This window comes from Lithobates pipiens, unplaced genomic scaffold, assembly GCF_037356315.1.
Source record: "Lithobates pipiens isolate NorthernLeopardFrog02 unplaced genomic scaffold, aLitPip1_a1.2 Scaffold_30, whole genome shotgun sequence".
NCBI lineage: Eukaryota > Metazoa > Chordata > Amphibia > Anura > Ranidae > Lithobates > Lithobates pipiens.
Window position 1 is genome coordinate 54,529,044 of NW_027507791.1, and position 26,157 is coordinate 54,555,200.

At 44.7% G+C, this 26,157-nt stretch overlaps 1 protein-coding gene across 1 annotated transcript in view; it reads right to left on the reverse strand.

Annotated features, from left to right (window-relative positions):
- The window catches only part of CERS2 (ceramide synthase 2), an 83,952-nt gene that overhangs the window by 22,470 nt on the left and 35,325 nt on the right, over positions 1–26,157 (reverse strand). Inside the window, exons 2-4 of the mRNA XM_077464242.1 lie at positions 18,397–18,570; positions 11,054–11,171; positions 7,566–7,684 (exon numbers count right to left, since the gene is read on the reverse strand). Coding sequence (XP_077320368.1) covers positions 7,566–7,684; positions 11,054–11,171; positions 18,397–18,569 — 410 coding nt within the window. The 5' untranslated portion in view covers position 18,570. The remainder of the gene's footprint in view (positions 1–7,565; positions 7,685–11,053; positions 11,172–18,396; positions 18,571–26,157) is intronic.

Consider the following 26,157-nt stretch of genomic DNA (forward strand, 5'->3'; position numbering starts at 1 on the left):
CGCGCGGACCACAATGCACTGCGTTGGCGCAGTGCATTGCTGCCCGATGATTGGCCGAGCATGCACTGTGACCCCGCATGCTTGGCCAATCGCAGCGCCGGCAGCGAGGAGAGCCATGATTGGCCACAGGCATCCTGCCTGTGGCCAATCATAGCTCAGGCTGTGTAGTGCACGCCCCACACTATATAAGGCCGCCTTTAAGGCGGCCTCCTGTAGTGTGTTACTTTGCATCTGAAGCAGTGGGTGTTCTGTGTACCTTCAACACAGTACACACCAATCGTTTTTGGCTGATTTCCTATCTTGCTGCTGTGTAGTGGTTGTTGTCTGTGCCCTGACTGCAGTATACACCACTATATTCACCTCACCTATATAGCTAGTGATCTAGCTTTAACCACTTAACAACTGCCCATTGCCGATTAACGGCTTCAGGGCGGTTGTTTAACTCAGAGAGGCCGTTAATTAACGGCCTCCCAGAATTCTGCTCTCGCGTGCCCCGAGGTGTGCGCACTCGAGAGCATCCGTGACCGCCGGGTCCACAGGACCCGGCGCATCACGGTAAACGGCCGCTCATAGCGGCCGTTTACCACGTGATTGCTCCGTCAAATGACGGAGTGATCACTTGGAAACAAACCGGCGTCATGTTATGACGCCTGTTCCTCCCTCCCCTTTCTGTACCGATCGGTACAGCGGAGGGGAAAGAGATCGGTGTCAGCAGCGATGTGGGCTGCATCTGCAGTGCCCACATCGCTGCTCACCGAATTTAACCCCTCAATTCCCTGCCAATACTCTGCAATACCAGTGCATACTCTGCAGTACCCTGCCATTACTCTGCAGTGCAGTACCCCGCCATTACTCTGCAGTACCCCGCCATTACTCTGCAGTACCCCGCCATTACTCTGCAGTGCAGTACCCCGCCATTACTCTGCAGTGCAGTACCCCGCCATTACTCTGCAGTGCAGTACCCTGCCATTACTCTGCAGTGCAGTACCCTGCTATTACTCTGTAGTACCCCGCCAATACCCCGCCAATACTCTGTAATACCCTGCCATAAATTGCCATACCCAGCCATACTCAGAGATACCCAGCCATACTCAGTGATACCCTGAAATACCCAGCCATAGACGCCCCCCACCCCTCACCGCCCTCCGGTGCTTCTACCAACTCGCCAGTACGATCAAAGCCAGAATCTTTTTTTTATTTTTTATTTCAGGCTTCCCAGCCTAGAGGTGAGATGTGGGGTCATATTGACCCCCCAGATTTCACTGTAAAGAGGACCTGTCACCCCATATTCCTATTACAAGGGATGTTTACATTTCTTGTAATAGGAATAAAAGTGATCAAAAATATATTTTTGGGAAAAAAAATGTCAAACTAAAATAAAGTAAAATGAACAATAAAAAAATAAAATAAAAATTAAAGCGCCCATGTCCCCATGTGCTCGCATGTGCCACACATGTGAGGTATCGCCGAGAATGTTAGAGCGAGAGCAATAATTCTAGTCCTAGACCTCCTCTGCAACTCAAAACATGTAACCAGTAAAAAAATATTTAAAGCGTCGCCTATGGGGATTTTTTAAGTAGCGACGTTTGGCGCCATTCCACGGGCATGTGCAATTTTGAAGAGTGACATGTTTGATATCTATTTACTCAGCATAACTTCATCTTTCACATTATGCAAACATTGGGCTAACAAGTGGTTAATAATAGAGCTTGCAGTCAGTAGTGTTAGGAGATAGTGCGTGCTGTCTGCGTGCTCTGTACCCAGTACATACCGCTATAATATAGGGCAGGCCCCTACTTTCAAACATCCAACTTACAAACATCTCCTACTTGCAAACGCAAGGAGACAGCAGCAAGTGAGATGAAAAAAGATGGACGACAAAACAAATTATACAGGGGTGATAACCCTTCCCTATGTTTTCCAAAAAGCTTAAAGATAGTTTTTTTGACTGGAGCTACACTTTAAAAATGTACCGGTTGAAAATGACAAACAGATTCAACTTAACACAACAAACCTACACAGTCCCTGTCTTGTTTGCACCGCCTGTATACTGCTGTTCTGAGTATATAGGGCCTGGGGGCCACACGCATTTCCTTTTTTTAATATGGGTACGGGGTTCCCCTTAATATGCGTACAAGACCCAAATAGGCTGGTAATGGGCAGGGAGGGCTACCCATGCCATGTTTCTCAATGATTTTCAACCATATTGCAGGAACCAGATATAACATTAAAACCGCAAGCAGTTTTAAATGGTGTTATTTCCGTTTAATGTCATTTTGTGCAGGGACTGTTCTAAACACGGGAAACACGTGGCACTTCACAGGCATACTACAGACACCCCGCAGGCACCATATTTAAAGGAATATTTCACTTTTTTTTTTCACTTTAATCGTCATTAAAATCAGTGCTCCCGCCAAAACGGTAGTTTTTAAAACTTTTTTTTGCAGTGACCCATGTCCCCTGAGGCAGGAGGCAGGTCGCCAAACCCTTTTTAGGACACTATCTTGCATATTAGCCGTTAAAATGAGCACTTTCCAATTCGAACGTTCGAGTCCCATAGACTTCAATGGGGTTCTAACGTTCGTACCGAACGCGGGGGTCGTTCGCAAGTTCTGGTGCGAACCGAACCGGGGGGTGTTCGGCTCATCCCTAATCATGAGTTGTAGATTTCACATTTTTAGCAGGGGTTCCCCGAGACTGGAGAACTATTTCAAGGGTTCCTCTGTGTTGAAAAGGTTGAGAAAGGCTGCTCTAGAGAATAAATTGGTGGGATTTGCAATTTTTTTTTATGTCACATGGTATTTGCACAGCAGTTTCCCAAATGCAATTTATTGGGGGGAATACACTTTTGGAATTGTAATGCAAAAAAAAGCCCCTTTTTTGCAAAATATAAAAGAGGTCGTTACACCGAGTAAATAGACACCAAATACGTCACTTTAAAATTGTGGAGCGGCGACAAACAACGGAAATTTTACTATCCATTGGCGATTCTTTAGCCTTTACAGGTTACCACTGTAGATTTGCAGAGGAGGTCTAGAATTACTGCCCATGAGCTGATGTTCGTGGTGATACCTCACATGTGTGGGAAGACTGCAGTTTGCGTGCATGCGGGCCTTTGCGTGGAAGAACAGGGGGAGGGGGCACATAATTTAAAAAAAATATATATATATTTTTTTTAATAACTTTTATTGCGGTCACAAAGAACATAAAACATCCTTGTGACAGCAATATGCATGAGACAGGTACTCTTTATGGAGGGATCTGGGGTCAGTAAGAACCCAAATCTCTCCTTTGCATTTAAAAGCATTCAAAACACAAAGATCGGTGCTTTTGAATGCTTTTGCGTTTTTAAAAAAGTGGCGCCATTTACATCCAAGAAACCTGGAAACAAGGTCAGGTCACCACTTTCAGGTTACTATAGTGGAGAGCTGTTCAAGACAGTTTGTGGCTTTGTTAGGCTGTCCAACCAGCTAGCGGACGAGCCGATGGGATGGGAGAGCGCAAGCAAGTTGACTGCTCCCAGTGCTTGTAATAGCAGTCAAGCGGCCATTTTTTCTTTTTAGGCACTTTTCCCTCCGTTTCCACCTGGTGACCTACACACCTCCTGTATTAGAGCGCCACCCCCCCCCCCCTCCACTCTGGATGAAGAAGCACAGGGGACACCTTTAGACTGCAGCATTGTCAGTATGGGGGGAGAGGAGGGCTAGTAAATTTAAAGTGGTAGTAAAGTCACTATATTCATTTGTATCTACAGGTAAGCTTAAAGTCAAGCTTACCTATAGATACAATGAATGTCTCCTGCACTGCACCGTTTAGGAGATATTCACATTGGCAACTGCGGATGAGGTCACCTGCACATGTGCAGTGATCCTCTGCATTCAGGGCACGCTGTACACCATTGAATGCAGAGCATTGTGACATCTTCAAGAACCCAGAAGGAGGACCAATTTTTGGTCCAAGAACTCCTCCTCCTCCTGCTCCTGGACTGGACTTGGGTCAAAGCAATAACTCCAAGCCTAATAGCACGTTCTCTCCTCTGATTCCGCAACATGGCTGGTTGATGAACAGCCGTTCAGAAACGAACCGAAAAGCACGGAACCGAAAAGCACGGAACCGAAAAGCACGGAACCGAAAAGCACGGAACCGAAAAGCACGGAACCGAAAAGCACGGAACCGAAAAGCACGGAACCGACACTCAGGAAACTTCTACCAACAAGAAATTAGCAGAAGGAGCACTTGCGAAATTAACTTCCTCTGTGTTTGTTGGCCGACAATTGTGTGCAGTTAGTATGCCAGACAAAATCCTGGCACACGCCCTTTTGACAAAAGTCTGACGCTCGGTTGGCCAACAATTAGATTGTGTGTACGAGGCTTTAGTCCGTAGGGTTCAATATTGAGTTGACCCACCCTTTGCAGCTTTAACCACTTCAACTCTTCTGGGAAGGCTGTCCACAAGGTTTAGGAGTGTGTCTATGGGAACGTTTGCAATGCATTTGTGAGGTTGAGAACTGATGTGGACAAGAAGACCTGGCTCGCAGTCTCCGCACCAATTCATCCCAATGGTGTTCTATCGGATTAAGGTGCAGGCCAGTCAAGTGCCTCCACCCCAAACTCAATCTTTATGGACCTTGCTTTTTGCACTGGTCTAAATCATTTAGTGGAGGGGGGATTGTGGTGTGGGGGGGTTGTTTTTAAGGGGTTGCGCTTGGCCCCTTAGTTCCAGTGAAAGGAACTCTTAAGGCGTCAGCACACCAAGACATTTTGGACAATTTCATGCTCCCAACTTTGTGGGAACAGTTTTGGAATGGCCCCTTCCTGTTCCAACATGACTGCGCACCAGTGCACAAAGCAAGGCCCATAAAGATATGAATGAGGGAGTTTGGGGTGGAGGAACTTGACTGGCCTGCACAGAGTCCTGTCCTCAACCCAACAAAACACCTTTGGGATGAATTAGAGCGGAGACTGAGCCAGGCCTTCTTGTCCAACATAAGTGCCTGACCTCACCAATGCACTTCTGGAAGAATGGTCAAACATTCCCATAGACACACCCCTAAACCTTGTGGGCAGCCTTCCCAGAAGAGTTGAAGCTGTTGTAGCTTCAAAAGGGTGGGCCAACTCAATATTGAACCCTACGGACTAAAGCCTCGTACACACGATATGATTGTTGGCCAACCAAGCATCAGACGTTTGTCAAAAGGGTATGTGCCAGGATTTTGTCTTGCATATTAAATCGCACACAATCGTCGGCCAACAAAACACGAACACGTACTAGACGTACTACGAGACTACAAAGAGGAAATTCATTTCGTTAGAGTCACCCTTTGGGTTCCTTCTGCTAATTTCATGTTAGTAGAAGTTTGGCGAGTGTGAATTTTTGGCATTTAACAGTTTAACAAACCATTATTTCTGAATAAAAGCATAATAAAAAAAAAAAAAGTCAAAGTTCAGAGGATCGCTTGCTGTCAGTTCACTTTTTTTCTTTACATATTATCTCAAGATACATTATCCTCCAAGACAACCTCATATTAACCTCCTGATTGTTCTATCTTGAGAGATATATGTGTGTTAAGAAAAGAAAAACTTATGTAACCCCACACAGTCCTTGGAACTTTAATGTCTGATCATATAAAAGCATAAATGAAAAAAAATAAAAATAATCAAAGCTTGTAGAACTTAATGGCAAAAATTCTCTCTTTTTACTTTAAAATGGTTATAAAGCTCAGACATGAAATATGAGCAAAGGATATCCCTCTATAGTGTGTACTTGTCCCAATCCAGAGCACTGGGTGCCATTTCTGTCTGCTGCCATCAGCATGAATCACTTCTGACAAGTTTTCCTGACACCAAGTGAAAAATGGTGACAGGGGAAGGAGCTCTAGCTGATTGACAGTCTTAACACTGTTCTTGTATGCGGTAAAGGGAGGGATGTCTCTTCCCTCCAATCAGCTATCAGAGCTCTCCTTACTGATCGCTGCAGAGTGTAATTTTAGCTCTCTGCTCCCTTTTTTTTGAACGCTTAGAGAAGCTTTATAGATTTTGAACAGCTGTACAGCAGAGAAGACTGCAGATCAACAGCTACAACCTATATAGGAGGATTGGTTTCATCTCTGTGTATCATCTGAGGCCAGTCACTTCACTTGATATACAGTGTGTAAAGAGTTACAACCACTTGGCACCAATAACCTATCATATATAAACCAACAAGAGAACATTTTTGGCAGGGTTTCTCAAGGTTATCTTGGAGGTTAATGCATATTGAGCTATACAAGTGTAAAAAACATATATATATATATATATATAAAAATGGGACAGCACACAGTCCTTGGTAATTTTTAACTGAGCACATAAAAGCATAATAAAAAAAAAAAAGTCAGACATAAAAATGCCAAAAATTCTCTTGTTGGTTTGTATGCAATAGATTACAGGTGAAAAAAGTCCTTATCTTGAGATATATATAAGGAAGAATATATAAAAGCATAAAAAAGGACTGCATGTGGTTAGTTTTTATATATATATATATATATATATATAGAGTCAGCAGCTGCAGTATTTGTAGTCGCTGACTATTTATTTTTTAAGCAGAACTCCGCATTAAGATACATTAACCCCCCCCAATTGTTTCGAAAGTGCTCTGCCCACCACCCCAAAACACCTTGTCCCCATGTTGATGGGGACAAGGGCCTCTTCCCCACAACCCTGGGCGGTGGTTGTGGGGGTCTGAGGACCCGTGTGAATGAGTACCTAAAAAGCGAATAAAGACAACACATGTTTTTGACAATGCCTTTATAATAAAAAGAAAAAAAAAGAAAATACATTGCTCGGCGTAGATCCAACGTCAATCACGACACCTGCCGCCACCACTGGACCCGGAAAAAAAAAATAAAATAAAAAAAAATAAAAAAAAGGATAACCCCCCCCCCCGCCAAAACCTCTGGTCTCATTGAAGGCTCCCACCATCTGACATTTCCTAAATAGCTAAGGGGCGGAGTCAGCCAATGACATCAGCGGGTGACCCCCGCTTCCTGATGTTATCGACCAGGTATGCAGTCCCTTTCAGAATTTTCCATTGCTGGCATTCTTCGGTTTACATTTCAGCTCTCAGCGGGGAAGCCCGCTGACAGCTGATGAGTCATCTGTTAAGGACATGGCGGCCAGCTTCCCAGCCTTTGCGACACTTGCGTATGCCCTGAACACAAGTACATGGAACTTTTGTTAATGTAGCAGATGTGATACTTTGACCAATGGGGGTTCATGGGCTAAAATGCACTGGAAGAAGTTGGGGCGAGTGAGGCTATACGCTGCTGCTATTCGGTAGCTCAGGCTATGCCAGTTGAATTCTCGCAATAAAAAAAAAAAAAAAAAAAGTGGATTATTTGTATTTTAATTTTTAAATTAATGTATTTCATGTATGTAATATTTTAGGTACTTTTTTAAATATAATTTTAGGGTTGGATGCATATACAAATTTTAGCGCAGCGATTTATTTTGTATATACACATTTTACTGCAGAACTATTTTCCTATGACATTTTTTACTGCAACCTGTATGGTTTGATGTTCTCATACCAGGCTTCACGGAACTTCTTTTGTAAACTCGGCCGGTCCTGGTTTCTCCTCCGCCGAAACCATCTTTCCACCTGACGCACGGTGAGTTTGCTGGCCTTTGATAGGTTCTCCAAATCACTCTGCAAGAGGATGAAAAAGGGAACTAATGACACAGAATGCTAGTGAGCGCTAAAGCTACATTCCCACTATAGCATCTTGGAAAACTACAAAATGCATGTAAAAAAAGGGTTTCATAACTTCTTTAGTTTATCAGACCCCATGGCCTCTGGTTACCAGGAGCACTGTGGACATTTCCTATCATTCAAGACTGCAAAAGCTTTTTAAATCTCACAGACATTGCCTGGTAGGCTTGCAGTCAGAATTAGAAAAACGTATATATTGCATAGCACTACAAAACAGAAAGCAGTGCCTAAAAACATTATAAATATGGCTGTCTTCGTAACACTATATGTCCAAAAATACATGGCCCCACTCCCAATAGCCAAGTTCTGATGTTACCAGTGAAGGGAAAGGTCAATGCTGCCACATTCTAGACCAGTGCTCTCTAAACTGTGGCCCGTGGGCTGGATGTGAACCTTTTCTTGCCTTTATCTGACCCTCGGGGCACTATTCCTCCCACTGACCCCAATGATGGGGGCGCTATTCCTCCCACTGACCCCAATGATGGGGCCCTATTCCTCCCACTGACCCCAATGATGGGGTGCTATTCCTCCCACTGACCCCAATGATGTGGCACTATTCTAGCCACCAACATTAGGTGCTGGGACACAATTTCCTCCACTTACACCAATGATATAGCACTATTTCCCCTCCAATGTCCACAGACAATGCAATTATTTTACTCCCAATGACCACAAAGCCTGAGACATTGTTTAATCCATATGACAACATGGCATTTTCTACTCCCACTGGCCACAGTTCAGCCCCCTTAAAGTCTGAAGACCAACAAACTGGTTCTTTATTTAGAAGGTGTGGAGACCCCTGGTCTAGACCAGTGGTTCTCAATAAACCAAGCCACTGCCTCACCTTTCCTGGGTCTCCCGCTAACTGGATTCCATAACCTCCCATAGTGCCCCCCAAGCGCCCATGTTGTCCCACAACCTCCACAGTGGTGCACAGCCTCCGACAGTCCCTCCCAAACTGCTGGAGCCTCTCAAACCTTCCATAATGCCTCTAACATCCAACAGTGTTCCACAGTCCGCTCCCAGAAACCTCATCACCTACAGGGCCATCAAGCCTGCTGCAGAGTCCACTTACCCCCTCCAGAACCCCTATCACTCCACAATGACATCCAGTCCCATCCAGAGCCTTCCAGAATTTAAATACATGTTGTGAATTCCCATGTTTTTAACTTTATTCTTTGCTGTTGGGGTATGGAAGTTTTTGGAAGAAGTTACCAGGCCCTGGTCGCAAAATGATTGGGAACCACTGCTCTAAACAATTGTGCTCTTTCCACCTTGTAGCAACAGTTTAAGAAAGGTCCTTTTCTGTTACAGCATGACCATGCCCCATTGAACAAAGCTACCTCCATAAAGACATGTGTAGCAGAATCTCTAATGGGAACCTTCAAGGCCAAAAGATAACCGACAGTCTTCAATAAGTGGTGGGTTGTGCAGCATAGTGGGTGCAAAGGTGGTAAAAGTCATTGCGCGCCAGACACCTCTTGGATGTAGACTTTGACAGTCCTTTTTATATTTTGTAGGGGAAAGGGGGTTGCAAGTAGTTGCAATTTCTAATGGCAGACACAGACTTCAATAGGAGAAGATCCGCACAGGGAAAGTCCCCAGCAAGGTGCCACTTCTGCAGGTGCAGGATTGCTGTCTCCTTTGGTAACAGTACTTAAACAGTTCCCAACTCAAAGTAACAGTTCTCTCAGCTTTACTACGACTTGTCCTTGTAGTTCTCCAGCCCCTTAATCTCCTGGTAGCTCACTGCACCCTCCGACCCTCTCACTGGACCCTTCCCTGCTCGGTCCCTAGCTTGACACATGGCTGCTCTGCAAGCGTCACCTCCGTTGGTTGGGTCCCCGATTAGATCACGGCCTGAAGTTTCCCAGATTCTCCCCCGTGCCCGTTTGGTGAAAATACTGCTCTGGTACTTGTTTCATTTACTCACTGTGGTCCCTGGTAAAGGCAATAGGTCCCTTTGTGGCGACAGCTTCCCTTCTACCTCCAATCACTGAAAGGTTCTCCGACCGGCAGAACCGTCATTTTGTTTGGACTGCAAGCCACAGTCCCAACCCTGTGCTGCCCTCTTACTACTGTACAGGCCCTCACACAGCCTGGCAGCCTAATGCCCCCGGGAAAGGCCCAGCAGCCCGGGGGGTACGACATGTCCACCCAGATGGTGGTCTGGGTGGCACACAAGAACGTGGATCACCTGACCTCTCCCGAATATATAGGCTCTCCCAGCAGGCCAATGGATTCAACAAAATCCCTGCCCATTGGCTGAGATACCCCATATACTCATAACCTGACCTTGAGTTGTCCTTCTCAACCTAATACCTCCAAGTGCCCAGCCATCTGGTAGTAGAAGAGGAAAGTACAACCAGGCCAAACTTAGGGAGAAGTCAATGGATCCCTAGTAATTAACTATAATAGCTACTCCTGACAAGAGATTTGGTGAGGAGCTCCCTGAATAAACCCCAGGGCGCTACACATGGTTTAGGGGTTTGGTGTGGAGGAACTCAAGTGGCCTGCAAAGAGTCCTGACCTTAGTGACTGAAACCCTACCGAACACCTTTGGGATGAATTTGATTGTGAGCCAAGTCTTCTCATCCAACATTCAAACTTGACCCCATAAATCTTCTTTTGGCTGAGTGGGCATACATTTCTCCAGACACCCTCCAACATCTTTTGAAAAGCCCATCTGGAGCCCATCTGGAGGCCATTATGGCTGGGATTGAAAGGGAGGGGTGCAATTCCATATCATAGCCCATGGTTTTGGAATGGAATGTTCAAACTCACCTAGTTGGCAAGTCAGATGTTCACAAACATTTGTCCATAAGTATCATTTATACTTGTATAGAGAATCAAGAACTTTAAAGCACTGTAGCCAAACAAACCAAAAAAACAAAAAACACTCAGATAATAAATGGCCCGCTAAAGGATAAAATTACATTCAGCTTAAATCCAGAGGAGGTGTCCCCAGCAATACATTTTCCTACAGTAGCCCTCAATATTCTTCCTCTGAGACCAGGTCATTCTGGACCTACCCCCAGGTGGAAAGATCAGCACAGTCATGAGCCCCAATGAAAAACATTCACTTGAAGCCCCACGTGGTGATGCCTGGGAAAGTCACGTGACCATAAACCATTTCCTTTGGGAAGTACTGCTTTCAAAAGACCAGATTTAGGTCAAGCACAAACAGGAAACAGTAGGAGAGGTCTTGCTGTGTATACAAAAGATGCAGAATTTCCTATTTAGTCAAAGTTCCACACTGGTTATTCGGTTTCATCCAAAAGTGCAGCAATAGTTCTGATTTCATACCTGTTTAGGATGTTTTAAACAGCTTGCGTAGAAGGTCTCCAGCACCGGATTGTGGGCTGCTCGCAGCTTCACTTTGTCTTTTACTCCCAGTAGCCTGGCCAGCGGGGTGGCTACATAACTGCATGAGAACACAAGACATGGTAATGCTCAGATACTGTACAAGCATCTACTACCTTTTGTGAAAACACGCGACCACAGTACACACATGACCCCTGAAAACCTTCCTATAAGCACATTGATATTTACTACAAGATTACCCTATCGGACAGTTAAGAAATTCATGTTACAGTCCTGCTACAGTTTCTCCCTAACAGGCTGGTGGAATGATCACCCAGTAGCTGTTAACATCAGAAACTTGGATGGTGGCATCTCCCCGCCTTAGTTTGTTCCTCTGCTTCCACCAACATGGCCAAACTGATGGTGCCACTTTCTTACAGATTTGACTAAAGGCAATTACCCAAAACCGACAAGTCTGCAAACTTTGGCGGTATGACCAACCAACAGCTTTTTATGTCAGAAACTTGGATGGTGGCATCTCCTTGCCTCAGTTTGTGCCTCCACTTCCACCCACATGGGCAGAAGGATGGTGTTCATAGCTGGGATTTCCTATGTAGTTGTTTAATAGAGGGTCAGCTGGTGCCCTGTGTGACATCTGGCTTTGTGCCGGATGCGACAGCTACTTAGCAGGAGGAATGAGGGTGGCCTACTCCATAAGTGCTGCTTCCAACAGATCTGAAGGCAATTCATACTACAATATTTCAGCCCCCCTACTCAATTGACATGCTTTGATTAAAAGTTAAAACGTCAACCAAAACCAAGCCAGGGAATTTTGGTGGCATGATCACTCAACAGCTTTTTATACAAGGAACTTAGATGGTGGCATCTGCCTGCCTCAGTTTGCGCCACCGCTTCTACTTACAGAATGATGGTGCCACTTTCTTATTGCTGGATTCCCTACGTACTTGTTGTATTGAGACTTGGGTAGTGCAATGTGTGACATCTGCCTACCCAATCACTGATGTCGCCAACAAATATGCAGATAATTCCGATAATCATTCTGCCCCCCCCCCCCATTTAAATTTTTTTGATTGAAGAGCAAATGTCACCCAAAACTGTCAATTCAGCAAATTCTGGTAGAATGGATTACCAAACAGCTTTTTATGTGAGAAACGTGAATAGTGGCATCTCCCTGCCCTCAGTCTGGGCCTCTGCTTTTACCCACATGGCCAGAACAAGAGCCGATTGGTGCAGCGTATGACATTTGGCATTGTGCTGACTATGAAGGCTACATAGAACTAGGAATGTGGATGGACCTGATTCATGCATATAGAAGACATGTGCATGTAATTTGACATGCCAACAGCCAAAACTAAAATTACGCCTTGGGCAGAACTAGCCTTTGTAGGGTGTAGATGATCAAAGATAAAAGCCTCCAGAGAGGTCCACCTCAGTGTTATTTCCAACAGATCTAAGACATGTGCATGTAATTTGTATTACAATTTTTCTGCCATCTCACCACAAACTACATCCTTTGATTTAAGGCAAGGGTCACCCAAACCGACAAGTCAGTGAGTTGCGGAAGCATGATCAACCGACAGGTGTTTCCATCAGAAACCTGGATGGTGGCATCTGCCTGCCTCAGGCAGCGTTTGCACCCACATGGCCATACTGATGGCGCCACTCTCTCATAGCTAGATTCCCTATGGACTTGGTTTATTGGAGAGTTGGCCTAGTTCAACACATTACATTTGGCTTTGTGTTGACTGACAGCTCCATAGAACAAGGAATGTGGATGGGCCCACCTCATCCAGATACAGATAAATGCATGCAAGTAATTTGACTTGCCAGCAGCCAAAACTAGACTACACTTTGGCCAAAAACTAGCCTTTATAGAGTGTAGACAAAGCCTCCTGTAATGATCCGCACACCATAAAAACACAACATACAGCCTCCAGAGCGAGTATCCATCATAATGCTCGCAATGGCAAGTGCTCACCAAGTTGCGGTGCAGTCCAATGACAAGGGCTTCTTTCTTCCGAAAAAACCTTACCGTCATTGGTCAGCCATTCACATGCCATTGCAAGAAATATGATGGATACTCACTCCAGCGCTCTGTATTGCGGTGTAAAATGTGTGAACCACAACACCGGCAGCATGGGGCATCACGGTCACTAGGTACAGCAGGATCCGGAGGGGTAGCCAGGATTTGTGGCTCAATCTACTGAAGGCAGGCAACCAAGCACTTGTTCTGATGAAACAAATAAAAAATGAATGTAATTTAGACACAAGCTGAGATGGCCTTTTTATCCGCTCTCCATAGATTTCAGTTCAATAAAGAGATCAAAACTGCAGCATGCTCCAGTTTTCAAAATAGTAGCATGATGTATATCCAATGTAATAGTGTGTACAAGCTGAACTGTATAATTAGTAAAACATTAACCGTATTCATTATTACATAAATACAAATACTTAAACTTGACTTGCAGCACAAGGAGCAAAGCAGTTAGGCTACAACGATTATGGTAAGATTTATGCTGATAGGTGGAGACACCAGAGTGACAGAAATTAGCTTATTGGTTTGCGGATTCTCTTTTCCTGTCCAGTCATAACAGAAATATTCTATTGCTTGCAGGTTGTTCACCCGTGAGAATAAAATTTGCATGAAATTCACTTTAGTTTTCCCAGTATGTCCAGAAGCCTATTGTCAATTCAGAGTTAGGCCAACCATAACACCTGAAAGATTTATATTGGCTGCGGATCAAACAGTGAGCTAGAAACTCGATGTGCAAACAGTTTCTGGGCATCGGCTAGAAAGAGCATACACTTTTCAAATAATCCTCCTTCAAAGGATGCTACCAAGAGAATGGCTTTATTATAATACCCATTTAAAGCTATATAGTCTATTGAAACAAAAGACACTTTGAAATGGAAAATATATTTGTCCCTATAATCCTTTCAATGCAACTGGGACCTAAAGGTCTGCTATGCCCAAAAAACACAATTCTGCATTATTTACCCATGTGTGCCTTTTGGTTTCAGGGCGGGAACCTTATTGACGAGCCCAGATTAAGAAAAAAAAAAAAAATACACAATTTTCCTCCATAAGAGTGACCCAACACTGGCTCCATCCAATTACGCAAGAGAAGTGATCCAACACTGTTGCCTCCCCATCCAATTCATCCAGAGGCGTGATCCAACACTCCCCCTTCCTTATCCAGTTCCTCAAGGAGGAATGATCAAACTCTTGACTGCTGAGGTGCAATGGGCCTAGGTCCCAATTAATGCAACACAACGGGATCAAATCCCCCCACCACCCTTGCCCTTTACCCCATTAAATAAGACACTTACAACCATTAGGTTGGAAAGGCAAGGCCACAGCTTTATTCCAACACATAACATGTGAACACATTTAAAGTGGTTTTAAAGGGATTTTTGTTTTTTAAATAACAAACATGTTCTACTTACCTCCACTGTGCAGCTCGTTTTGCACAGAGTGCCATGAACCTGCTCTCTTCTGGGGTCCCTCGGGGGCGGAGGTCTGGGCTTCCCCCCGTAAGAACTTTTCACGTTCATGCGAGCTCCCTCGCATGGTGAGAAGTACTTGCGGGCGCGCTCCTGTGATACAGCTGGCGGCTATAGCCGCTCACTGTATCACTCGGCCCTGCCCCCCTGGCACACCGCGTCATTGGTTGTGATTGACAGCAGCGCAAGCCAATGGCTGTGCTGCTTTCAATCCATCCACTCTAGCCAATCAGCGGCCTGGCTGATTGGCGAAGAGGATGTCGTAGGCAAGCGTGGTACTTTTGAGGTGTCAGGTAAGTAAAACGGGGGGGGGGGGGGGGGGGGGCTGGGGGGGCTCCAGCACTGTCAGATGTTTTTTCACCTTAATGCATAGAACGCATTAAGGTGAAAAAATGTTTACAACCCCTTTAACCAGTGCCAGTCACAGTCGTACTGTGACCAAAAGAGGGCAGTGGGACCTGTCCTAGACAGACAGCCTACTTCCAATTTTCCATCAAGGGCATAGTCCATTACAGCAACTTTAACTGCTGGCAAGGTCAAAAAACCGCAGCCAGCTGCGACATACCATAACAGAGGAAAAAGGAGGCAGGAGGGTGGGCAGCTCTTCCAAAAGACCCAGAATTCCCTGGGGCACACGTTCCCGAGCTCAGGCCCATCCCATTCCCATGTTTCAACCAATCAGTCAAGGCTCCCTTTCTCTAGGGAGGGGGCTCAAGAGGCCTTCGGCTTCCTCCTCCTCCTCCTATTCCCCCAGAGTGTGAATCTAACACAGATTCCTCCCCATCCAATTCCTCCAGAAGAGATATCCAACACTGCCTTCCTTCTCCATCTAATTCCTCCAGAGGAATGATCCAACACTGCCTCCTCCCCGTCCAATGGAATGATCCAATACTCCCTTCCTTCTACATGAGGAATGATCAAAAACTACCTCCTCCCCATCAAATTCCTTCAGAGGAATGGTCCAATACTGCCTTCCTTCTCCATTCATCCAGAGGAGTGATCCAACACTGCCTTTTTCTTCTCCATTCATCCGGTGGAGTGATCCAACACTGCCTTATTCTTCTCCATTCATCCGGAGGAGTGATCCAACACTGCCTTTCTTCTCCATTCATCCGAAGGAGCGATCCAACACTGCCTTTCTTCTCCATTCATCCGGAGGAGTGATCCAACACTGCCTTTCTTCTCCATTCATCCGGAGGAGTGATCCAACACTGCCTTATTCTTCTCCATTCATCCGGAGGAGTGATCCAACACTGCCTTTCTTCTCCATTCATCCGGAGGAGCGATCCAACACTGCCTTTCTTCTCCATTCATCCGGAGGAGTGATCCAACATTGTCTTTCTTCTCCATTCATCCGGAGGAGCGATCCAACACTGCCTTTTTCTTCTCCATTCATCCGGTGGAGTGATCCAACACTGCCTTATTCTTCTCCATTCATCCGGAGGAGCGATCCAACACTGCCTTTCTTCTCCATTCATCCGAAGGAGCGATCCAACACTGCCTTTCTTCTCCATTCATCCGGAGGAGCGATCCAACACTGCCTTTCTTCTCCATTCATCCGGAGGAGCGATCCAACACTGCCTTTCTTCTCCATTCATCCGGAGGAGCGATCCAACACTGCCTTTCTTCTCCATTCATCCGGAGGAGCGATCCAACACTGCCTTTCTTCTCCATTCATCCGGAGGAGCGATCCAACACTGCCTTTCTTCTCCATTCATCCGGAGGAGCGATCCAACACTGCCTTTCTTCTCCATTCATCCGGAGGAGCGATCCAACACTGCCTTTCTTCTCCATTCATCCGGAGGAGCGATCCAACACTGCCTTTCTTCTCCATTCATCCGGAGGAGCGATCCAACACTGCCTTTCTTCTCCATTCATCCGGAGGAGCGATCCAACACTGCCTTTCTTCTCCATTCATCCGGAGGAGTGATCCAACACTGCCTTTCTTCTCCATTCAATTCATCCGGAAGAAGCGATCCAACACTGTCTTCCCCCCATCCAACTCCTCCAGAGAATGATCAAACACTGCCTTCCTTTCCCGTCTAACTCCTCCAGAAGATTGATCCAACATTGCCTTTCTTCTCCATTCAATTCCTCCAGAGGGGTGATCCAAAACTATCTTCTCCTTACCCAACTCCTCTATCCAGAGAAAGGTGTTCTCAGATGTTCAGGAAAGGCAAATTTTTCAGCTAATTTTGTCTTCTCAAATTTTTTCTTTTAAAGGAGATCTAAACCCAATCACTAAAGTCTCATATAAGCTTCAACATGTTCATGTCCTTTCAGAAGTGGTTTTTCTATGTATGTGCAGCTTTCGTTAAAAGAACCCCCAGTATTCCTGCCGTGAAGGTCGTGGTCCAGGCACTTCCTGTTATGGAGTGACAGCTGCCTCCCAATTGTACTACTGCGTTGTCGTAGAGTCACAGGAGCCAATGATAGAGACTACAAACACAAGAGATCTACGATAGGATTTAGCAAAGAGAATGAGACCAATTTTTTACTCCAAACAGTCACACAATAGGGAAGTGGTCAGGATCAGCGCTACATGTTAGAAAAATGGTTTTACGTTTGGCTTGTTTCCTCGGGTGGCAACAAGTTTCACTAACGACTCAGCTCAGAAACACCAAAAAAATAAATATTTCAGTGGAATTATATTCCAGGAAGCATGCTTGATTGTTAGGCTAGGAACACATGCTGTTCTGGCCTTGTACATGTATAGAACGTAGGAAAGAGATAAATTGCTAAAATAAATATGACGATTTAAAAAAAATTACACTGATATATACAAAAAAAAAAAAGGGAGGTAAAAATGTGTAAATTATAATTATATATATATATATATATATATATATATATATATATATATATATATATATATATATATATATATATATATATATATATATATATATATATATATATATATATATATATAAAAATTACACACTATATAGGAATGCGTCTATGGGAACGTTCGACCATTTTTTCCAGAAGTGCATGTGTGAGGTCAGTCACTGATGTGGACGAGAAGGCCTGGCTTACAGTCTCCACTCGACTTCATCCCAAAGGTGTTCCTTCGGGTTGAGGTCAGGACTCTCTGCAGGCCAGACAAGTTCTTCCACCCTAAACTCGCTACGCCATGTCTTTATGGACCTTGCTTTGTGCACTGGTGTGCAGTCATGTTGGAACAGGAAGGGGACATCCCCAAACTGTTCCCATAAATTTGGGAGCATGAAAATGTTCAAAATGTCTTGGTATGCCATCACCTTAAGAGTTCCCTTCATTGGAACTGAAAAAACAACCCCGCACCATAATCCCCCCCCCCCCCCCATCCACCAAAGGATTTGGACCAGTGCACAAAAGCAAGGTCCATAAATACATGGATGAGCAAGTTTGGGGTGGAGGAAAGTGACTGGCCTGCACAGAGTCCTGACCTCAACCTGATAGAACACCTTTGGGATGAATTGGAGTGGAGACTGCGAGCCAGGCCTTCTCAACCATTATCAGTGCCTGACTTCACAAATGCACTTCTGGAAGAATGGTCAAACGTTCCCATAGACACAACCGGGGGGGGGACTCAATATTGAACCCTACGGACTAAGACTTAAAGCTCATGTGCCTGTAAAGGCAGGTGTCCCAATACTTTCAGCAAATTTTTATAAAATATATACATACATACATACATACATACATACATACATACATACATACACACACACACACACACACACACACTAAAATTATAAATATACTCCAGGTCTTTCTGGTAGCAGAAGTGACCAGGCAGGAAGGTCGAAGGTATAAGCCGAATTATAACTACTTACATTTCAAAGACGTATCGCACTACGAGGAAGACAAAGGCCAGGGGGATGGTGATGTACAAGTCGGAGGCTTTGGCATATACGCGCCCATCCTTATCGTCAAGGTCAGCCCAGGTCAGGTTCTCCGGCAGCCACAGCCGATGCCACCAGAAGTAGTCGTAGGCTGTTTGCAGCATCCTGCAGTAAAGAGAAAGGCAATGGGTGTTACACAGGGGCATTAAACATACTATAAAAGACACTCAGATTGCCAAGCATCAACAAAAACGCAGAGCGCTCTTGACAGGTTACATGCAACCTGTTCAGTTTGAGTTTTTCCCTACTACTTCAGCAATAAGAAGCACAACGCTCTTTGGAGAAGCCAGTAAAATAGAAGTTCTGAATTTGGCAGGATATGCTTCCCATTATCCACTAATGTAAACCAGCGAGCGGCGTCTTAAAAATGGTAATCCAATCCTTAGTGAGATTTGGCATTCAGTGGCCTGTCTCCATGCTCGCTCTAGGTTTGCATATTAAAATCAGATTTATGTAATTTCCTGTGAAGCTATTCTGCACTGGAGTTGTATATTAGCCAGACAGTAAAACGAGTTCAGCTAGCAGATGGCTAGCAATGTTTTTTTTTTCCTGCATATTGCAAACAGCCCAATGTTGAAATAAAGTACGCAGTGATAACTAGCCACAGACATGAGACTCATCATCCAATCCGGCAAATTGCTGTGAGTTCAGGGGAAGCAGCCATTAGCCACGTTACATAAATTTTAGCGATTTATCCCAGCATTAGGAAAGTTCTAGCAGGGGTCTCCAAACTATGGCTCGCGAGCCACATCAGGTCTGCTAGAAGATTTTATCCAGCCTAAAGCTTGGGCCAGAGGTGTATCCTCCGACTAAGGATTCAGATCAGATGGTCTTTGCTTCCGATGGGGATGGACCCCGATGTATGGCGAGGGCAACTCTGATGGGGACCCCAATGTATGGCGAGGGCAACTCTGATGGGGACCCCAATGTATGGCGAGGGCAACTCTGATGGGGACCCCAATGTATGGCGAGGGCAACTCTGATGGGGACCCCAATGTATGGCGAGGGCAACTCTGATGGGGACCCCAATGTATGGCGAGGGCAACTCTGATGGGGACCCCAATGTATGGCGAGGGCAACTCTGATGGGGACCCCAATGTATGGCGAGGGCAACTGATGGGGACCCCAATGTATGGCGAGGGCAACTCTGATGGGGACCCCAATTTATGGCGAGGGCAACTCTGATGGGGACCCCAATGTATGGCGAGGGCAACTCTGATGGGGACCCCAATGTATGGCGAGGGCAACTCTGATGGGGACCCCAATGTATGGCGAGGGCAACTCTGATGGGGACCCCAATGTATGGCGAGGGCAACTCTGATGGGGACCCCAATGTATGGCGAGGGCAACTCTGATGGGGACCCCAATGTATGGCGAGGGCAACTCTGATGGGGACCCCAATGTATGGTAAGGGGGCGACTGATGGGGATCCTGATGTATGGAGGGTAGGGGGAGGACGCTCAGCTCAAGTGTGAATAGGACCTTGCATGCATGCACTCTCTAAGGGCTCATTCACACCAGGTGCATTGAGTTGCGTTGATAAGCACAGGCTCAACGCAAGGACATACAGGGAACAATTGTTTGTGCCCCGTTTAAAGCATACATGTGTACTGGGTTTTTGATGAGTAACATGCATTTTTTATACAGCACAATGCAGCACAATGCACATTACTACATTGCATGTTAGGACACCCCATTCTCAAATCATAGGCGAGAACACAGAGCCCCCACCCCCACTAATATAACAGCCTCCACTCTTCAGGCTTTCCACAAGATTTTGAAGTGCGTCTGTGGGAAAAACACAAATGCTCTTTTGGCCATGTGGGCCCAACCAACCATCAAGAACATTTGTGAGGTCAGGTACTGATTTTGGATGAGTAGACCTGGCTAACATTTTGCATTCCAATTCACCCCATAGTGGGATGAATTGGTGTTCCATAGCATTCAAGTTAGGGCTCTGAAGGCCACTCAAATTCTTCCACACCAAACTCCTCAAACCATGATCTCTACAAGCCAGCCCAATCATGGTGAAACACCAGTGGTACATGGCTAGAGGTGAGGGACTTTCAGTGAACTGGTCTTGAACAAATTCATCTTAAAAAGGACTGATGTCATCAGTTTGCAGCCTACGTTGTATCAATATTACGATTCCTCAGAAAAAGAATGTGCCCTATGTCGGGCATTTTTTTTTTTTTACCCTAGATCAGGAAGGACCAGTGGAATTTGGAGTGGTGCTCAATATCGTGAATGCCATAGCATACCAGGTCTTTAATTTGGAGGGGCATCCACATTTGGTCCTATAATATATGCCAAACGACCGAAGAGTAGTGTGCGTTGATAAATCCATAAAGCTCTAAGCTCAAAAGGCATTTGATAAATTGCTCATCTGTTACTCATTTGGTATGGTGGCCTATATCCCAATTTATATTGTGTAGGCTTTGTCCATAGCACACCTCCCACCATTCTGTTTGGATTTTCTCAGCACTTATTCAGATTCCAGCCATCATGGCACGGCCTACAAAAACTGGTCAGTTTGGACAACATCTCCACTTTCACTTACCATACTTTTTTTTTTACCTTCTAAAGCAAGTCATTACATAGGTTCATAGTAAGAAATGTTTTAGGTAGTTTCAGTTCCTAGAAGTAGGTGACAAATAACAGCACAGATAAATGTAAATCTTGCCAAGTAAAAGTGACACACCCAAATACCAACCTAATGTGTGCCAACATTACCATAGGCACTGCACACATAACCGTCTGCCATGAAAAAAAAAAAAAAAAAAAAAAAAAAAGCCAGGTTGTACAAGGTCACCATCCCAGGATTATGTAAATAGCATTTATTTACTGGTTAAAGGATTTACCTAATGAACTCCAGAATTTCTGGATTGGCAAATGGTTGGGTAACAAGCTACACAGTCAACATCTTGGACTAGGGACAGGCGAGTATAGGGGGGAGTCATGCACATGGGCACACCCTGAAGGCTGTACACCATCAACAAGGGGTGTATTTTTGTACCTTGAAGTAACAGGTGTTTGAGTATACCCAAGGCCAGCACCCTGTACAAATCAAGAGTTTACATGCGTAATAAAGACTGATGAGTGGCCTTGGATGCAAACTGCCTGCTACACGAAAGGCGTCATTACAGCAAGTAGATATAAACCAAAAGGGCTTGTTCAGACTTGTGGTAAGAGGGCAGGAGATCAAAAAAAAAAAAACACACAGAGTTAAGCCTAATTTTTTTGCCCTCACCCCTTAAGTTGCAAGGGCAGTAGATATGAGTGTTTACATGCTGTGGCCACAACAAAAATGACCCCCCCTAACACATTCATCAGCCAGTAATGCTACTGAATGTGGAGCATATTTTAGAAGCACACGATTAGCATCCGAGGCTCTAATTGGCAAAAAAAAAAAAAAAAAAAAAGGTGGGTTTGGGGCACAGAGCACTGCGCCCTGAGCCCTCCCAGTTGTGTGACAATAGCAATTTATTTTTGCTATTGTCTTCCCGATTCTCCTCCTGGCCAATCAGGAAGCCAATCCTGAGAGTAGGGAGGAGAGAGGAAGGGAGGAGGGAGGAGAAGCTGCTGTGAAGCCGAAGGAGGAAATGACAAGTGAAGCTGCTGCCCGCAACCTAGATGTTGTAAGTGTGGTGCTGGTTACCGACAGACAGAGGGTGCATGTGATCCATCCAACCGACCGGAGGGGGTGGGGTGGGAGGTGTTGGTGTGGCTGATTTGACCGGCGGGGGATTATTTTCTGCCTCTCCCAAAAAAATATAGCACCAGCCACCACTGAACGTGTTCCATTCAAGCAAATGCGGCAATCTTACCAAACGTCTAAACTTTGCCAAACGTTATTTTTACTAAAACACTTGCTTTCATCTCCAATATACTTGGTTGCATCTAGTACTGCTGACTTCTTTTTGCAGCCACAACCTATCTCCATGCACTGTAGCATTGGCTATATGAAATTTTTCACGGCAGGCTTCTGGAGGTGCGAGTATTAAACTATTCCTGAATAATATGTGGTGAAATGGCCACATGTCTAGTCTCCATCAGAAGTCCACGTGACAAAGTGACAACGCAGGAGTACAACTGGGAGCGGAGCAAAGAGTTTTGTCACCGTGAACAAGCCTATGTAGATCTCTGTCCAAGGAGAAAAAGACAACACAGGAGGAGATACAGGTACAAGAGTACGTAAAAAGATGGGATTGGAGGAGTTGCCAAGTGTGCCCCATTCTGAGAAATCTTCTCCCTAGGTCTTATGCTTGTATCAGGAAGGAAAAGTGAGCGAGAATCTCTCCATAGGAGAAGATACTGAAAGAAAAAACATTTTAGAAGAATGAGGATAGACAAGGACCTCCTACCAATTAATTTCTTTTGCAGTCTACATCTTTCTGTCCTGGTGGCATACGGTGCCACTAGTGTCAGTGTTCTAGATAGTGAAAGAAAATCTCTTCAATTACATCACACACACACACACACACACACACACACACACACACACACACACACACACACGTTCTGTTTTATAGCCACTGTATCCAAAACTAAGTACAAAAAGTTTTGTCTGGAGTTGAGCTTTCACTGGGCCAGCCATAGACCGCTCAGGTCATTTCCCTTCAAAAAATGTTCACCGCAACCAAACAATCACCTGACAAAAAATACCGTAAACAGCTTTAACAGGTAAAATATAGCCTGGAAACACAACTGCACCAATGAAAATCTGCAAACTGCATAGTTAAGCTATGTTCGTGCAGATACATTATCTAACTGGAAAAACAAGACAGATTGCGCTACCCGTCCCACTCACCTTTGTCCCTCACTGCTCCTCTTCTCTGTGAACAGCTATCTTCCTGGAAATTAAGAAATTATCTTTGGAGATGCAGTTTAGGTTATTCTAAAGGTCAAGGTTAGTGGGGTCAGTAGATCATGATGAGGTCTACAGACTTCTTTGGAGATGCAGGCTAAGATATTGTAATATCCAGGTGGGTGCTAATCAATAGATCATATTGAGGTCTAGAAACCTCTTTGGATATGCAGGCTATGTTTATGTAGGGTCCAGGTTGATGCAGATCAGTAGATCATGTTGAGGTCTAGAGACCTCAGAAATAAAGCCTAGTATTGTAATGTCCAGGTGGGTGCTGATCAGTAGATCACGTCAAGGTCTACAAACAAGATGTAGGCTATGTTATTGTAGAATCCAGGTGGATGCAGAACAGTAGATCATGTTAAAGTCTACAGACTTCTTTGGATGCAGACTATGTTATGGCTAGGTCCAGATGGATGCAGATCAGTAGCTCATGTTGAGTTCTAGCGACCTTGATACTGAAGCCTGGTATTTTAATGTCCAGGTGGGTGATGATCAGTAGAGGTTTAGAGACCTCTTTGAAGATGCAAGCTATGTTATTGTAAGGTTTAGGTGGGTGCTGATCAGTAGATCGTGTTGAGGTCTAAGGACCTCTTTGGTGATGAAGGCCATGTTATTTTAAAGGTCCTGGTGGGTACTGATCCCTAGTTCATATCAAGGTCTTGATACCTCTTGGCGATGCAGCCTATGGTATTGTGAGGTCTAGGTGGGTGCTGATTAGTAGCTCGTAAATGACTTAAGACCTCTTTTGAGATAGTTATGTTATTGTAAGGGCCAAGTGAGTGCTGATCAGTAGATAGTTTCGAGGTCTAGGGACCTCGCATGTGTTGTTGAGAAGCATGTGGAGTTATGAGTTTTTCAAACTATTTAGATGGGCAAAGTCCATACTTAAAGTGAATAAGGAAACTTCCAGTTCCTTCATCTGTAGGATTAAAAATGTAGGATATACGGTACTCTGTTGCAGATCAAACTGTATCCTCATCTTCAAGGCTAACAAAACACCACTTACTGCATTTTATTAATAATGCATCATAGTCCGAGCTATGCATTGCTTACTTATCCATAAAATGAGTAAAATAATTATGAAAGATTTGTACCACTAGATGTAGAAAAAGATCATATCTTCATGCAAATTCCAGAAATGAGTCAGGTTATCTTTTGATCTTCAATCAAAAGATCTTCCATAATTAGAGTGACTAGCACTTCTCAAAATCTCATAATTCACTTTTGGTTTTGTACCTATAATTAGGAGCGGCATTCTCTTGATTCCTCATGAATTATTCTTTCGACTGTCAATGTGAAACTCTGAATAGGAGCTCCAGAAGAAGATCTTTTTACGATGGAGGAAGCTTTTTATTGTGAGCAATTGATTCCTTGTATGATTTTCACACAAATAGGTCACTACAGTTCACTTTAAGGTTACAATGCTTGAAACAATAACCCAATAGTAACACATGTATAGTATCTACAAAGCAGGTGAGTCAGTCTGTGATGTTTTCAGATTGTATAAGTGTGGGGTGGATCAGCAACTCACCCAGCCAGACCGGTAGTACGTTTTTTTTTTCTTGCGCTGTATATTTCCAGAGAAAATAAACCAGGCTATGTAAACAGCTGTAAAATCATCACCAAGGACTGAAAGTGATTACACAAAAATATAAAAAATAAAAAGCAAAAAGGAGACTAAAGAAGAGTATGCTACAACCTGTAACTATAGTGCAAAAGTACCTATAGGCTGCTCAAAGACAACCAATCGGTGCCTCTGCCTTTCACAAAATGCACCCCTGGTCATGGCAGCCATGTGGAAATTACAGTTTGGAAACAGCTGGCAAGACATGGAGGAAGCCCTCTCTGCGAAATCCGCAAGTATATGAAGTGGAACTAAACCCTATCCTTTACATTCAAGGAAGCTGCCATCTTGCCCCCCCCCCCCCCCCGTTTCACCTAAAGTTGACATGGTGCTCAACATGTGATCTGTTAACATTTGTTGGTTTGACAATTCCATTAAGAAAAACAAGCAACTGTGGCAGTTATTCACTGCACAGGGTGACCAAAAACTACAACGCCACACTGCACTGCAGCCAATAGAATTTTATGCAATACTTTTCAATAAATTGTATAAAAAAAAAAGAAAGAAAAATATAATTGTGCTATGTGCCAGTATCGATTGGGCACTGGTGTCATCCAACTGCACACCTGTGGTTGTGTTCTATTCTGGGAATGTAACCGTTTTTTCAAATGGTTAGACCGATGGGGTTACTTCCGCTTTAAATATGTACTCTGGGCAAACTGCTAAAACGCACAGATTAAATAGATGTATGTGAATTGTTTTACCTGCCAAAAAAAAAAAAAAAGAAGATTTGGTCAAATTGTGGCCCCAGGGCCACATCTGGCCCTCTATGTTTCCACTGTCAGCATGAGATCTACTCTGTCTCCGCTGTTCCATAGCAGAGATCTGGGTCTGTTGCTGGTCAGCAGGGGTGTTGCTAGGTCTACAAAAGATCTGGGGCTAGAGCCCATAGCAGTGTAGTAAAGAAAGTCATACGCTTGGACATATACATACATACATACATATATATCCCCAGAGTGCCTCTCCACTTACATCAGGGTTCCCAGAGAGCCTCCCCCTTACATTAGGGTTCCCAGAGAGCCTCCCCCTTACATTAGGGTTCCCAGAGAGCCTCCCCCTTACATTAGGGTTCCCAGAGAGCCTCCCCCTTACATTAGGGTTCCCAGAGAGCCTCCCCCTTGCATCAGGACACCCAGAAGAGAGACCCCCACCATTTACATCAGGGCCCCCAGAGAACCTCCCCTCCCCTTGGGGACCC